Here is a 14,181-nt window from a genome sequence, read left to right as displayed (position 1 = left end):
AGTTAGTATTTTTACATCAAATTAGAAATAAATTCTACTGTGATGACCTGAAAACAATCAGCTCATCATCAGTATAGAATAAATTTCAGATTATGTATATACTGGATATGATACAGTTTGCAAGCCAAGGGCTTGTGGTTTTTACTATCAAGATGTATTTTAGAATGTTGTTGTTTAGTCATTAAGTCGTGTCTGTTTTGCGACTCCGTGGTATGTAGCCCACCAGGCTCCTCTGCCTATGGAATTCTCCAGGCAAGAATACTGGAGTGGGTTGCCATTTCCTCCTCCAGGGGATCTTTCTGACCCAGGGATTGAACCTGGGTCTCCCTCAGCTCCTGCACTGCAGGCAGATTCTTTACCACTGCACCACCTGGGAAGCTCAGGTTGGCTTTTACTGTGGATTCTAAATGAAAAGCTCTTCTCTTCCAGATGCCTAAAATTTCGCCAAGTGGGTTGCCTCTCACCCAGACAGATTGCTCCGTATTTCACACATGTCCTCAGGAAAAGACGCCTTCTCAGTGTTCTGAATGTTCCATAAATGTTCCCTGCCAGGTAACACAGGAAGGGCACAATGTACTGGACACTTGGGAGGAGCCTCTCAAAGCTGGCAGAGCTCCGCCAGACCAGACACCTGGGTGGCACCGCAACTCCTCCCAGGTCTCCCTGAAGCCTCTGGGACTCTCCCTCCCTTGGTCTCCCTCCAGCCCCCCTCTCTGCGGGCTGCTCAGCCCAGACTACTCCTTCCCCTGCTTCCAGCTGGTCCTCCTCCCTGCAGCCAGAGGGGGAATATGAAGGCCCCTGGAACATTATCCAGCATGAATGCTTAGGGCTCCCAGTCGTGTTAGCACACAAGGTTACCCTGAGCCTGGTGGTTAAGCCCTTGGTGATTTAACCCTGCACTGCTCAACTCTGGGTGTGCACTGAGCACCTGGGGCTGCCCTGAGGTGCAGGGCAGGCTCTGGGCATCAGGTGACTCGAACATGGAGCCAGGGCAAAGGAGCCCCTCACTCCAGCCCCCTGCTTCCATGCTCCAGGTATAACCCTCCACACCTCAGGATCCAGGAGGGCCACAGGTCCCTGGGTGTGGAGCCGGGTACATGTCTCTGCTAGCCAGGCACACGCCACTCCCTCCCTGCTCATCTCTCTGAACATGTGAACAGGTGGACAAGCGCACAGGCGCGCCTTCCTCTCTGGAAAAGGCCAAGTCTTTTGGATGCCCGAGCCCCGTGCTGCTTCACAGAATATACCAGCTCTGCTACACAGTGCTGGACAGGGGGCCGTTTCCTTTACAAACTTCTTGGGCACATTCAATGTCTCTGAAGTGAGATTTCATCATGTCATCATAACAGTTAATTTAAGTTGAACCAGATGTAAACTTCAGGTATTTTTGACATATAAAAACTGCAATTTCATGTGGTTTGACCTAACGCATTGCAAAAGATGACAGAAGATACTCAAAATTAAAAAAACAAACAAAACACAAACTTTGAGCAGATTTAATTTCCCTGAGGCCATATTATAAACAAACAGTGTCCATCAGACTGGTGGTGGTTTTCAAACTTCACTGTGCAAACAAAGCAGCTGGGTGTCTTGTGCAAATGACTCCCGCAGGCGTGGGGTGGGCCAGCGTCTGCATGTCCGAAGAGCTCCTGGGACAGGAAGTGGCTGGTCCCTGGCCCACACTTCGAGTAGCAACATGTTAGACTATCTAATATAAACATCTGAAAAAATCACGCGAACAAAACACTGTAATTTGTAGTAGTAGAGAATAACAAAAGTGTGTGTCTGCTCTCCATACTGAGATCAATTTTTAGGATTCTCAGTATTTCTATGTCTCTAGTTCGTTATAAAACCTCATTAAGTGTACAGGCTTTAACTTCAAAAGTAAAGTGCTACAGTTTAAAAAAAACACATGGCTAGATTTAAGAGCTTCTCAGAAACCTATTTCTGAGAGTGAAGAAAAGACAATCTTTGGAGAAATTCTTTTGAAATTCTCCTTCATCGCATAAACCCCTGATTATATATTGTTCGTTTGAGTCTAATCTCTGTGACAACTTGGTACACTTACTCAGAGCGAGGCCATTTTATATCATATTTTGGTTTCCCCAAAAGCACTTGTACAAAAGTTCACACTTAATAAGAAGCTGACGTTTTTCTTGTAGCTAAACAGGAACAAGGACAATCTTCAAACCTGAAGTTAATTCTTCATCATAAATATTTGAGTTTACTCAACACACAACGTCTGCAGCTGCAGAACAATTTTTTTCTGCTCCGCAAGTATTAAAGTTATAACAAATTAGTGTATTAAAGCATCATTTATAATTACACACATCAGGTGGAAGACTGGAATCCAACCCTAGCAGACTGATTAAAAGGACCGAAAGGAATGTGAGCTCTGGGGGTCTGTGTGGAGAGAGGAGGCCCCTAAACCGTCTGTACCAGTAACTGACGTCACCTTGGAGAGTCAGTGAGTGCTTGCAGTGTCCTGGGCATCTGTGCTCACCCTGCTTGAGGTCCCTGGAGGTGCCCAGAATGTTTCCCTGTAGGTCAACACGGCGCTTCTGTTCTCAGGGGTGATGTCAACATGAAAGTGAGGAAATGATTTTCAACAAAGACACTGTAGCACCCGTGACACGGCCTGAGGCCAGTCTCTCTCTTATCCTGAAGATGTTCATCTGAAAAGCATTTAAGTGGTTTGGTTTCTCCACCAGGTTCTTTCCCCTCTTTCAGGAGCAGATAGATCATCACGCCCAGTCTCCGGGAGATGTGGCTGCAGGCAGGCTCGGGCCTCTGCAGGGCAGGGGCCTCGGGGACCCTGGGCACAGGGGAAGGGCCCCTAGGACTGGGTTCCCCTGGTATACAGTGTGACTGCCGAGAGCCGGGGGACGTGGAACCCATTGTATATGATCACATGATTTTAACAGACAATCCAAACGCGTTAGCTATTAATAACCACCGAGTCTCTGACTTTTACTTTAATCCAAACCAGCAGGTCTCGGAATGAGCCTTTCTCTACCTCCAGGAGAAACTGGAAAGAGGATTCACTAAACACACCAGATTCCAGGGCCTCGCCTGGGTCCACGGGCTCAGATGGGCATCTCTGGTTTTGAGCCAGCTCCCCAGATGGAACGCTGTGAGGCCCTGAAGAAGGGACAGACTGGTTTCAGTAGAGCAGCTTCTTCTATCTCCGGCATTTTGGTGGCAGAAAAGCCTCCTTGGAGCTTATGGAACTTCACCTGACATCCACATCCAGCTGACCAGCATTTCATTTATGTTTCCTTATTTTTGTTCAGCAGGGAAATCCCTGCGGTCTCTCCCCTCCTGGCACGTGTCCTGCTCTGTGAGCCCACCACCATTTCCCCTTGAAAACCCCGGGCTCACCGGCCAGATGAAGAGCAGACTCTTAGGGGAACGCTGATTACCCTCCCCTCCAGCCAAGCTCAGCTCCCATCTTCATGTGTCTATGTACTGCTTTGATTCTACCTGTCCTGCAGGCCTGACGGGACACCCAGGACCAGAGCTTCTTTTTGGAGAGAAGTCATTTCTCTTCACCATCGATCCTTTCCATAGCACCCATCTTGGGGCCTCTGCCCACATCCACACACCTCTGGTATTGTTTCTTCCTGCTGTCTAAATCCACCTACTCGCTTTTTAATTGATCACCCCCTTGGCCACCAGAGTGAGGTCTGTTTCGTGACATGATGACAACAGCCACGAAGCCTAAGGCCGCCCCCAGGCCGGGAGGGCCGCAGGGGCTCACCTCCTGGGCCACCCCCGAGAGGATGGGGGCGAGGACCCGGCCCACGGCCGTCACCGACTGCCCCATGCCCAGGAGGCTGCCGCCGGCCCGCACCCCGCCCACGGTCAGCTGGAGGTCGGTGATGCAGGTCCTGCCGATGGCGGTGGAAAAGGACAGGAGCACGGAGCAGGCGACCGCGACATCCAGGCTGCGGGCCGAGGCGAAAAGCAGCAGCAGCATCGACGTGAGCACGCTGGAGTGCAGCAGGAGCCGGTAAGACTGGTGGCCGTACAGCCGCAGGAGGGGCCCCAGGGCGAAGCCGGCCAGGACGCCCAGGGCGCTGCCGCAGCTGGTGACATAGCCAGCAGCCCTGGGCCCCATGCTGAAGCGCTCCTCCAGGGCCAGGACGAAGTTACTGTAGTACAGCATGACAGCCACGGCCATCAGCAGGCGCACCAGGAACACGACCCACAGGGCGGAGAGCACCAGGCTCCTCAGGCCCCACAGGGTGGCCAGCACCTCCGCCCAGAGCAGTCTGGCCGGCCCCTTGCTCACTGGGGTCCCCTGGGGGCTGGCTGCCCTCTGCACGGCAGAGTCTGTCTGTTCCCAAAGCGCCTGGTTCCTGCCCCGTGGCAAGTCATCCTCTGGACCGCTGAGTTTTACTTCACTCCATGGAAACAGCCAAACGAGACCTGTCAACACGGCACAAGATATGTTAGAGCCTCAGAGAATCCATGCAGGGCCTCCTCGGGGGGAACCACTACTCTGTTTTCCTGTATCAGTCCACTTACTAGGTGGATTTTTGAAACCTATTTTTAACCATTCCCACAGCTACTTAGGCTCCATTTTGATATCAGAATTCTGCTATTCACCTTAAGAAAGAAAATCAACTCTGAATATTCTTTGGAAGGACTGATGCTGAAGCTGAAGTTCCAATACTTTGGCCACTTGATGCGAAGAACTGACTCACTGGAAAAGACCCTGATGCTGGAAAAGACAGAAGGCAGGAGGAGAAGGGGACACAGGATGAGATGGTTGGAAGGCGTCACCGACTCGATGGATTTGAGTTTGAGTAAGCTCTGGGAGTCGGTGATGGACAGGGAAGACTGGAGTGCCGCAGTCCACGGGGTCACAACGAGCTGGACACGACTGAGCAAATGACCCTTTCTTTCACACTCAAACCTGCCCTTCTTGGACATCTTTCTGAATTCATCCCCATGGTTTTCAGCCCTTCATCACCACGTGGACCGGTGCTGCTCAGACCTGCCTGGGGCTGTTCTCACCAACAACACTGATGCCTGTGGTTCCTCGAAACACAGTGTAAGTGGGCTGGGAGCTGAGGGACAACTGATTCATGCAGAAAACTAGCCACAGTGAACGTGGGCCTCTGAGGGCTTTTCATCTGTCCTCATCCTTGATAAAGGGCCTTGGATGTTTCACAGAATCTTGGTACAAGTGCAAAAGGACTCTTGTTGATGAACCAAGAGGAAGAGTATAATTTAAATGATGAGAAAACGATCACAATCACAGCAACTAATGCTGACTGAATGCCCCTGTCCTTGTGGACTTTTATTTTCTAACTGTGTACGTACTGGGGGGACAGAACATAAGAAAATGCTGATTTCAGAAGTGCTACCAAAAAATTGAGTTATTTTAGACAAGGATCAGGGAGGGCCAGTCTAAGGAAGTAAACATCTGAAAATTGAATGATCAGCCAAGAAACAGTCAGTATAGATACGTGAAAAGAATACTGTAGGTGGAGGAAAGACTGGATTAGAGTCCTCCTGCGAGAAGAAGCCGACATTTGTTGGGGAGGCAGAGGGTGGCCGGCCCACACCAAGTGGGCGTGAGACAGACAGACAGACCCACAGGCACACACGTGACAGGAGCCACTGAGCGGCCCCCAGCAGGGCCGATGTGACCTGACTGTCCTCTGTGACTAATGAGTCTGTCTATCCTAAGAAAGGGCTTCCCTGATGGCTTACTAGGTAAAGAATCCTCCAATGCAGGAGACACAGGAGATGCGGGTTTGATTCCTGGGTCAGGAAGATCCCCTGGAGAAAGAACGGCAACCCACTCAATATTCTTGCCTGGGAAATTCCATGGACAGAGGAGCCTGGTCCATGGAGTTGCAAAGAGTTAGATACAACTGAGCACGAACACAATACATTCTAAGGAAGACACTGTAATGAGAGAAAGTGGGTAAGACTGGTTGGGATAATCACATCAAGCAAACCACCTCCTCATGATTGATGTCAACTTACCAGCATTGAGAACGAAGACAGAAGAGCAGACGAAGGCCGTGAGATAAAACCCACCGTCCAGCTCAGCCAGATACCCGCCGACCACTGGGCCCAAGATGAAGCCCATGCTGGACGCCGTGTTGAACTGTCCCAGCACCACTGGCCGTTCCTCCTCTGTGACCAGATCAGCGAGCAGGGCCCTTGAGATGGAGAGTGTGTGCTTAAAGATACCTGCGAGGCGACAAGAAACACGTCTGTGCATTTTCCAACCAAAAGCACCTCACTTGGGATCCTGAGCTTCATCTCGTCCCTGATGCGGTTCTGATCTCAGTTTTTCGTGACCCTCTAAGGTAGCGGTCTCCACCCTCCAGGATCTAATGCCTAATGGTCTAAGGTGGAGTTGATGTAACAACAATAGAAATAAAGTACATTAGAAATGTGATGTGTTTAAATCACCCCGGATTCATCTTGTACCCCTAATGGAAAAGCTATCTTCCTGTCCCTGATGCCAGAAAGGTTGGGGACCTCTGTTGTAAGGCCTGTAGGTCCCATCCCACTGTGGCTGGACTCCTGGCCTGGCCCCAGACCCGAGTGGGCCACCTGCATCTGAACCAAGCCCTTGGAGCCCTCAGCTTGTCCACCTCCCACTAGGACATTCCAGGGTCTCCAGCCATGTCTGCGGTCCAAGTGCAGTTCATGGTGGTTTCTATGTAGAGACTGACCACTCTTTATTTGCTCCGTAAATGAACAATTCCCACATGCCTTCTGAAAGCCTAGCACTCACCGTGACCCTGAGGATAACGGAAAGAACAGAGGGCAAGAAACCGAAATAAAACACACTCATCCCTGTCCTCACAGAGGCTACATATCATTTTACACACACACACAGACACGGGAGGGTGTTAAGTGCTATAAAGAGAAACAGAGCAGGGGTATGAAAGACTGAGAGCGACTAAAAGTATAAAACACTAGATATGGTCATCTAACCAATGCCAACTTTCTACCACAAGCAACTTGGGAGTCTGTTGCCAAACTGAAAGCTGTGACCTGCCTTATTGAGAGATGACAATGTATGTAACAACTTTACATCCCTCAAGCTTGAGTTGATGTAACAGATGTGTGTCTCCATCTGCTGAACACCCACACACACTCACACGTGGATGGATGCTAAAGCCACAGGCTGTCCACTGTCCTGACCAACATATGGGGTCCTGGCTGCTGCTGCTGTCTCAATTTGAGGTCAGGAAGCCCAATTTCAAAACTATAAGCTCACCGAGGGAGAGAACTGCAACTGTGCTGCTGGCCGAAGACATGTAGGGAATTCCTACTGACCGGATGCAGAGAGAGGTGGACCGCAGCAGTCAGGTCCTATGACTGAGGCATGTGTGTTCATGATGAGGGGCGAGGAGGGCTCGAAGCTCTGTGAGTGCAAGGTCTGTAATCCCAGAGCAGTCAGAAGAGCCTGGTGGTGCCGAGTACTTGATTGACAGCAGCTGCCGGTGGTACAGTCCTAACTGCTATCATCATGATAGGCTCTGCACATAAAGCCTAACCAGGGACTTCCCTGATGGTCCAGCGGTTAAGAATCCGCCTTGCAGTACAAGAGAGATGGGTTCAATCACTGGTCTGGGAAGACCCCACATGCTGCAGGGCAATTAAGCCCTAGAGCCTCAACTACTGAAGCCCACGCACTTTCGAGTCCATGCTCTGCCACAAGAGAAGCCACTGAGATCAGAAACCTGCACACCCCAGCCAGAGAAGAGCCCCCACTCTCTGCAACTAGAGAGAGCCCGTGCAGAGAAAAAAGACGCCGTGCAGCTCAAGATAAATAAATAAATATTAAAAAATAAAGTCTGATCAAAGAGGCGCTGCTAGGCAGGAACAGGCTCTCTCAATGCAGATGCATAAGTTGATTGTTTCTGGACGGACACTCAGCCACAGGGTGAGAACTCACCCGCAGGGACTCTAGCCAGGGTGAACAGGAACACGTTGGTAGATGCTCCGAGTAGAAGGTAACCCAGGGCGCTGCACAGGATGCATACCAGTAAGGAAGACCGTCTTCCAACGACATCGCTCCAGCAGCCCTGAGGAACGGGGGACAGGGGAAAGCCTCTGACTCCTCGTAAAACCTGGCCACCCCGGAAACGCCCCAACATGTGACCCCATGGAAATCACAGGGGAACCGGGTTTAAGATCCATAGATCAATTCTGTTACGCCCCTTGCCACGTTAAGTTATGTTCTCTGGCCTTTCCCATGTGGAATGGGAAAATACAACACAGTTTTGTTTTTTCAACAGCCTAAGATATCAAAGGAAGCATCTATGATGACCTAATAACAAAGAATGGCTGTGGAGATGGTGAAGGATAATTTCTAAAGCCTCATTTTGTCTTCATTCTCAATACTATGCAACTTAACTTCTTAGCAACTATATTTATGGTTTAGAAATTTAGAAAACACTGAAAAACAAAATGAATATAAAACCTCGTAATCCTGAATCTACATTTTTTTTTAACAGTCCCTTGAGACCTGATCATTTCTTCCCTTTATACTTTTTAAAAAACATTTATACATGTACTTTTGGCCGTGCTGGGTCTTCATTGCTGCACAGGCTTTTCTCCAGGTGCAGAGAGCAGGGGCTGCTCTCCAGTTGTGGTGTATGGGTTTCATACTGTGGTATCATCTCTTGTTGCAGAGCACGGGCCCGAGGGTATGGGCTTCAGTAGCTGCAGTACAAGGCTCACGATCTGTGGCTCACAGGTTCCAGAGAACAGGCTCCACAGTTGCAGTGCACAGGCTTTGTCGCTCTGCGGCATGTGGGATCTTCCCAGAACAGGGCTTGAACCTGTGTCTCCGGCATCGGCTGGTGGATTCTTCACCACTGAGCCACCAGAGAAGCCCCCTATGTTTTTAACAAAATGCTCATCCTATACATTCCATTTTGGAACATGCTTTTCCAATTAACAGTATATCTTGAACATCATTTCATGTTGTGAAAAAGTTGCTTTTATCTTTCCTCACTTTTCAACGGCTTTTTAGTAATTCTCTCCTCTTTCAACGTGGGAGAGGTCACTGGCCTCCCGTGTTCATAAAGCATGATGTAATCTGGCAGTCAGCACCGTGGGCGAGGCTGTCCGGGTTCAGCTCCCAACTCTCGTCATTCCACATATGGCCCAAGCATCAGTCAATGTAATTACACATATAGGTGTATCTCTGAGGTCGGTTTCTCTACCATAAAGTCGGAGTAATCATATCTGCCTCAGCCACTCCTCTTCCCCATCGACACTTGCTACATGCTTTGAGTTAAAATGAATCATTAAAAACACACAACTCCCAGACTGGTGGTTGAGACTCGTTATTATGAAGATTAAATGTAATAACGTGCTGAGAGTAGAGCCTGACGTATCACAGATAATAAATGCTGGTCATTTTTATTAAAATACACATATGAAAAAAATATTAAACCTCCCATGATTTAGCAAACCTTTTCTTCGAAAATATTTATTTTTAAAATTAAAATGTTTTCATAAAACTTTTAATTAAAATATGTACTTACAAAAGTAGTGGTTAAAGAGGACACTTTAAGTAGGTATTCCTTTAACTGAAGGATGTCTAAGGAAGCTAAGCTAAGTCACTTCAGTCGTGTCCGACTCTGTGCGACCCCATAGACGGCAGCCCACCAGGCTTCGCCGTCCCTGGGATTCTCCAGGCAAGAACACTGGAGTGGGTTGCCATTTCCTTCTCCAATCCATGAAAGTGAAAAGTGAAAGTGAAGTCGCTCAGTCGTGTCCGACTCCCAGCGACCCCATGGACTTCAGCCTACCAGGCTCCTCCATCCATGGGATTTTTCCAGGCAAGAGTACTGGAGTGGGGTGCCATTGCCTTCTCCAGTCTAAGGAAGGGTCTCATTAAATGACAGCTGAGATCTATGAAATGTGCTTTGTAAGCACTACTATCATAAAGCAAAGGATCAATCTGAAAAACAGGATTGGGCCGTGCCTGGCAATAAAAACTCATAAAGCGCTGCTGCGTTCCAGGTTCTCTGATAAAGGCTGCTGATAAACACACGTGAACAAATCAAGCCTGGTCTGTATCCTCAAGGAGGTCAGAGTCCAGTAGGAGAAAGGCATTTAACTGGTCTAGTATACACATGCATGTGAATGCTCAGTTGTGTATGACTCTTTGCCACCCCATGGACTGTAGCCCACCAGGCTCCTCTGTCCATGGGATTCTCCAGGCAAGAATACTGGAGTGGGTTGCCATGTCCTCCTCCAAAGGATCTTCCCGACCTAGGGATCAAAACTGTGTCTCCTACATTGGCAGGCGGATTCTTTACCAATGAACCGCCTGGGAAGCCAATATACACACACATATAAAATATTTTGGTATGGAGTTCCCAAAGACAACAGAAAAGATATTTACTAACATGTATCCCAGACTGTTCTCTAATGAGAAAGAATATGAAATATGACGTGCTGCCCTACAAGCAAATGTACTGGTTTCCTATACAGTTTGATACTTGCTATCTATTTACTTTTTAAGATCATTAAGGCAGTGGCAGATGGCATGGAGAGAAAAAGCACTGAAGAGTTTAGATGTTGAGATTAGATAACCTTGTCAAATGACTTAAACTTTTTAAGTTTTAATTTCCTCCTCAATAAAAGGCAGACTACTAACTACTTTCCTGGGTCATTTTAATTATTAAATGAGAATATGACTATTACTACTATGCCAATTTAAAGCATGAAACTGTAACTAAGATAAATCAGGGAGGAGCTGTTTAGTTATCTGAGAATTCATAATGGAATCTCACAGGATTGTTCTTTGATGTTAAAATAGATTTCACACATGAGCCACTCTGGGGAAGCACAGTGCTGTACAGCTGGTGCTCACTTGAGGTGAGACCAGTTATTTAGACCAAGGTCACAGCTGATCAGTCCCTGACTTCTCTGTTTGAACTGCATGAACCTCCGGAGGCCGAGGCCCCAGGACCAGTGTTATGTAGAGTGCAGACAGAATCAGTGAAGGATTCTGAATTTCAAGCCACTGCACGGTCAGAAGCAGGCCTGGTGGGGACTGCCATGGAGGCCCAGTGGTTAAGACTCCAAGCTTCCAACACAGGGGGCACCAGTTTGATCTCTGGTCGGGAAACTAGGACCCCACACGCCCAAACAGCATGGCCAATAATAAAAGAAGAAGTGGGTGGGGTCGGCGAGATCAGCTCTGGGTCTTTCTACTTTCTGTGGTCAATGTCCAACCCATCACTGCCAGTGGCTCCTCTGTCTATACCCTTAAGTTTTATAACTGATAAGCCATGTCATTCAAAAGGCACAACTTCACATAGAATCCTAGGATCTGAATGGATTTGATGACTGTCAGTTACTTGAAACAAACAAGACTGGTCATAACGTCTGTTTGCATCCTCTTCTCCTAGTAAAAAAGGAATCCTGGGAAGAACATGTTATGATTTAAAAAGCAGGCACTCACTCTGACTCAACCAGGTCCTTTCAGATTCAGCCATCCAACCCCTTCAGGCCTATGTCTTCTCAGAGGTTGACTAAGGGAGAGAGATGACCAACGCGTTTTTCTTGATCTAAGGACACTTAGGTCCTCGCCATCCACACACTTCCTTTTGGGTAAACCTCAATCCGTGATTTTTCTACAGCATGATGGATGGCCCTCAGAGGCATGGGGGCTTTTGGGATGTGCTGCCAGACGAAGAGAACTTACCACTAACGTGCTGGAAAAGAGTTGCAAAATGCCATAGGAGGAGCCTGCAAAAAACAAGTGACATCCGTAAAATAAGCTAGATTTGCCAAGAAGGTGGATAAAATTAATAGAAAACATTAGGAGAAAAAGACCATTTTAAAAAGGAAATGACCCCATACTTTTTTCAGATGGAAGAGTCAGGTCATACAATGTTTAGCACAGGTCTTCAGAGTAAAATTGAGGGAAAGCAGAAAAGAGACCGAAGGCCGAAGTCACCCTTAGGGATCTTGAGACAGTGCTTCTTACCCTGCGGGAGGCATGTACACAGGAGTAGAAATCTGAATCCCACAAAGTCTCGACCAAGTCTTAAAATGTTAACATTACCTCCTATGTCTCTAACATTTCAGTTTTATAAAATGCTTGCTTTGTAAAGAACTTACAAAGTTTTATGGAGTGCTTTCAGCTCCATCCTATCACAGAATACATTCCTTCTGCTCTTCAAAGACCCCTTCCCTCTGCTGGGTGGGCCAGTATAACTCAACATAAACTTTTCCAGGGAAATGCAAGCCATAGCATGGCTCAGGAGTTTCCAAATATTACGTACAAAATTCCCCCAACACGTCTACTCTTCTCATTTGTGAATGATCAAAGGCTGTGAGTTTTTATCAGTTTCTCACTAATTAGCAGAATCCTACCCCCACTGTTCCCTGGCTAAATTGACAACTTCTGAATGAAGATTCTATGCTGTACAGAGAGAGGAGCTCTCTAAGGTGTTCTGGTGGTGGTGAAGGAAGCCTGTAAGCAATCTGTTCCTCGTGGTGTGATTTCTGTAGATCATGTCTCTCTGGTCTCCCATTAGGTTACAGGTCCCTGTAGGCAGGCGTCAATACCTAACACTTATTAACAGGTATGACCAGAACCCCTGGAGAGACTCAGTAAGTTACCTGTGACGGCACTGGTGGGGCAGGTCATGGGGGTGAACTGTACCGGGAAACCTCTCTGAATATACGTAGTTCAAGAAAAGATGAATCACATTTGCTCCAGGGTCAGACTTTGAAATATTCTGAAAATTCATCTTATACCCTTTTCATTTTACCTTCATTTTACTTAGCTAAAAGACTGATTTGTTTCCAGGTACTCAGTTCAGGGGGCTTAAAATTCAGTGCTCTGAAAAGGTGCAGGATTAACCTACTCACCTACTATCCCAGCAACCGTTGGACTTGCTCCAAGAGACTTGACATGAACGCTCAGTAAAGGGACGACCATGCTCACACCAAACAAATCCTAAACAACAAATTGCTGCTTAATGCAAATTGGAAACAGAGGCCTGGGTATTTTCAAAGTGGAATCCTGATTATAAACTGATTTTTTTTTTAAGGACAATATCTAAATTTTTGAGCAAATAAGAACTCATAATTACATTCTACATTAAGATACACTCATCTGGTTAAAGGTATGGAGAAATCCATATACAGTGTGTTACAACCATTGCCATGACTCTCCAGTCTGGTGCCTGACTAAGGTTAGGGTGCTGAGCTCTCCTGAGCCAGGAGAGAAGCAGGAAGACATTCTCCTCCTCCAACCTCAATGCAAGGTGTTCAACAGTCTGTATAATGCATGCTTCTTAGCACAGTTGTATCTGACTCTTTGCGACCCCATGGAGCATAACCCTACAACGTTCTTTGTCCACGGAATTTTTCAGGCAAAAACGCTGGAATGGGCTGCCATTTCCTTCTCCAAGGGATCTTCCCCACCCAGGGATCAAACTCTAGCCTTTCAGGAATCCAAGGCGCATCTCCTGCATAGGCAGGCGGATTGTTTACCACTAGCGCCACCTGGAAAGCTCTGAAAATGTACCTAATTCTGCCCAAGCGGGGTTATCAACAGCGACTTTCCTACATGGCCTAGTAAAAAGGGCCTGTGTGTTCCTACCACACCTGTAGCCACATTGCTGGGGGACGCACCTGTCACAGCATCTACCACCCGGGGTCACCCTTGTGAGTGGCTCGATCACCGAGTCACACCTGAGCCTGGTGCTGGAGAGTCTTAAATCGCGGGGCTGGGGTGAGGGTGAGGGCGAACTGGACCCCGCGTGGGCGAGAGGGGCAAGCTTCATCTGTGGCCAGGTGCAGCGTGAAGGGGGAGTGCGGGGCAAGAAGGGACCTCAGAGGTAGGGAGGTATCATCAGGCGTATCGCAGGTTTCCAGTCCTCGAACAGCCTGGCGATCACCCAGGATGTGCAAGGAAAAGCACCTTGGTCGGGTTCCAGGTCGCCGACGCAGCCCGCTAGCCCCGCAGTTACTCACCAGGAAGCCTACCAGGTAGAGGCAGAGCAGGAAGCGGCGGGCTCGAACAGCCCCGGAGCCAGGAGCCCCTTCCTGGGTCCCTGTCCCGGGCTCCTGCCGCGGTCTCCGTGTTGCTGATACCAAACCCCGGTCCGGAGCCATGCCGCTGGTCTGGTCGCCCGGCTCCATGCGCATGCGCGCGGGGGG

General features: G+C 48.4%; 1 protein-coding gene across 3 annotated transcripts; it reads right to left on the bottom strand.

The window, feature by feature from the left end:
* Positions 1-1,482: 1,482 nt before the first annotated feature.
* Positions 1,483-14,175, bottom strand: SLC67A2 (solute carrier family 67 member 2). 3 transcript variants are annotated; one of them, XM_086327891.1, is made up of 7 exons: positions 13,996-14,175; positions 12,886-12,973; positions 11,869-11,996; positions 11,711-11,754; positions 7,937-8,066; positions 6,004-6,213; positions 1,483-4,431 (listed from the first exon to the last, which is right to left on the bottom strand). In XM_086327891.1, exons 6-7 carry the CDS (start codon positions 6,107-6,109, stop codon positions 3,641-3,643), a joined length of 897 nt encoding a protein of 298 aa, XP_086184017.1. In that variant the 5' UTR covers positions 6,110-6,213; positions 7,937-8,066; positions 11,711-11,754; positions 11,869-11,996; positions 12,886-12,973; positions 13,996-14,175; the 3' UTR covers positions 1,483-3,640. The 3 variants fall into 3 exon arrangements, with proteins under 3 accessions (XP_086184017.1, XP_086184018.1, XP_086184016.1); XM_086327892.1 differs by lacking the exon at positions 7,937-8,066; XM_086327890.1 differs by lacking the exon at positions 11,869-11,996.
* Positions 14,176-14,181: the final 6 nt, after the last annotated feature.

Source organism: Bos grunniens, chromosome 11 (genome assembly GCF_055505025.1).
Source record: "Bos grunniens cultivar Pamir isolate PY7600 chromosome 11, Bosgru_T2T1.0, whole genome shotgun sequence".
Lineage (NCBI taxonomy): Eukaryota > Metazoa > Chordata > Mammalia > Artiodactyla > Bovidae > Bos > Bos grunniens.
This window is presented reverse-complemented; position numbering and strand designations above follow the sequence as displayed.

Bases quoted from the DNA above. Each gene is read 5' to 3' on its own strand.
- SLC67A2 (XM_086327890.1), bottom strand. From the start codon at position 14,169: ATGCGCATGGAGCCGGGCGACCAGACCAGCGGCATGGCTCCGGACCGG. The intron at 6,214-7,936 runs GTGAGTTCTCAC...GTCGCCTCGCAG, and splicing joins CCTGGCTAGAGTCCCTGCGG to GTATCTTTAAGCACACACTC. The intron at 4,432-6,003 runs GTAAGTTGACAT...CCGTGTTGACAG, and splicing joins TGTCTTCGTTCTCAATGCTG to GTCTCGTTTGGCTGTTTCCA.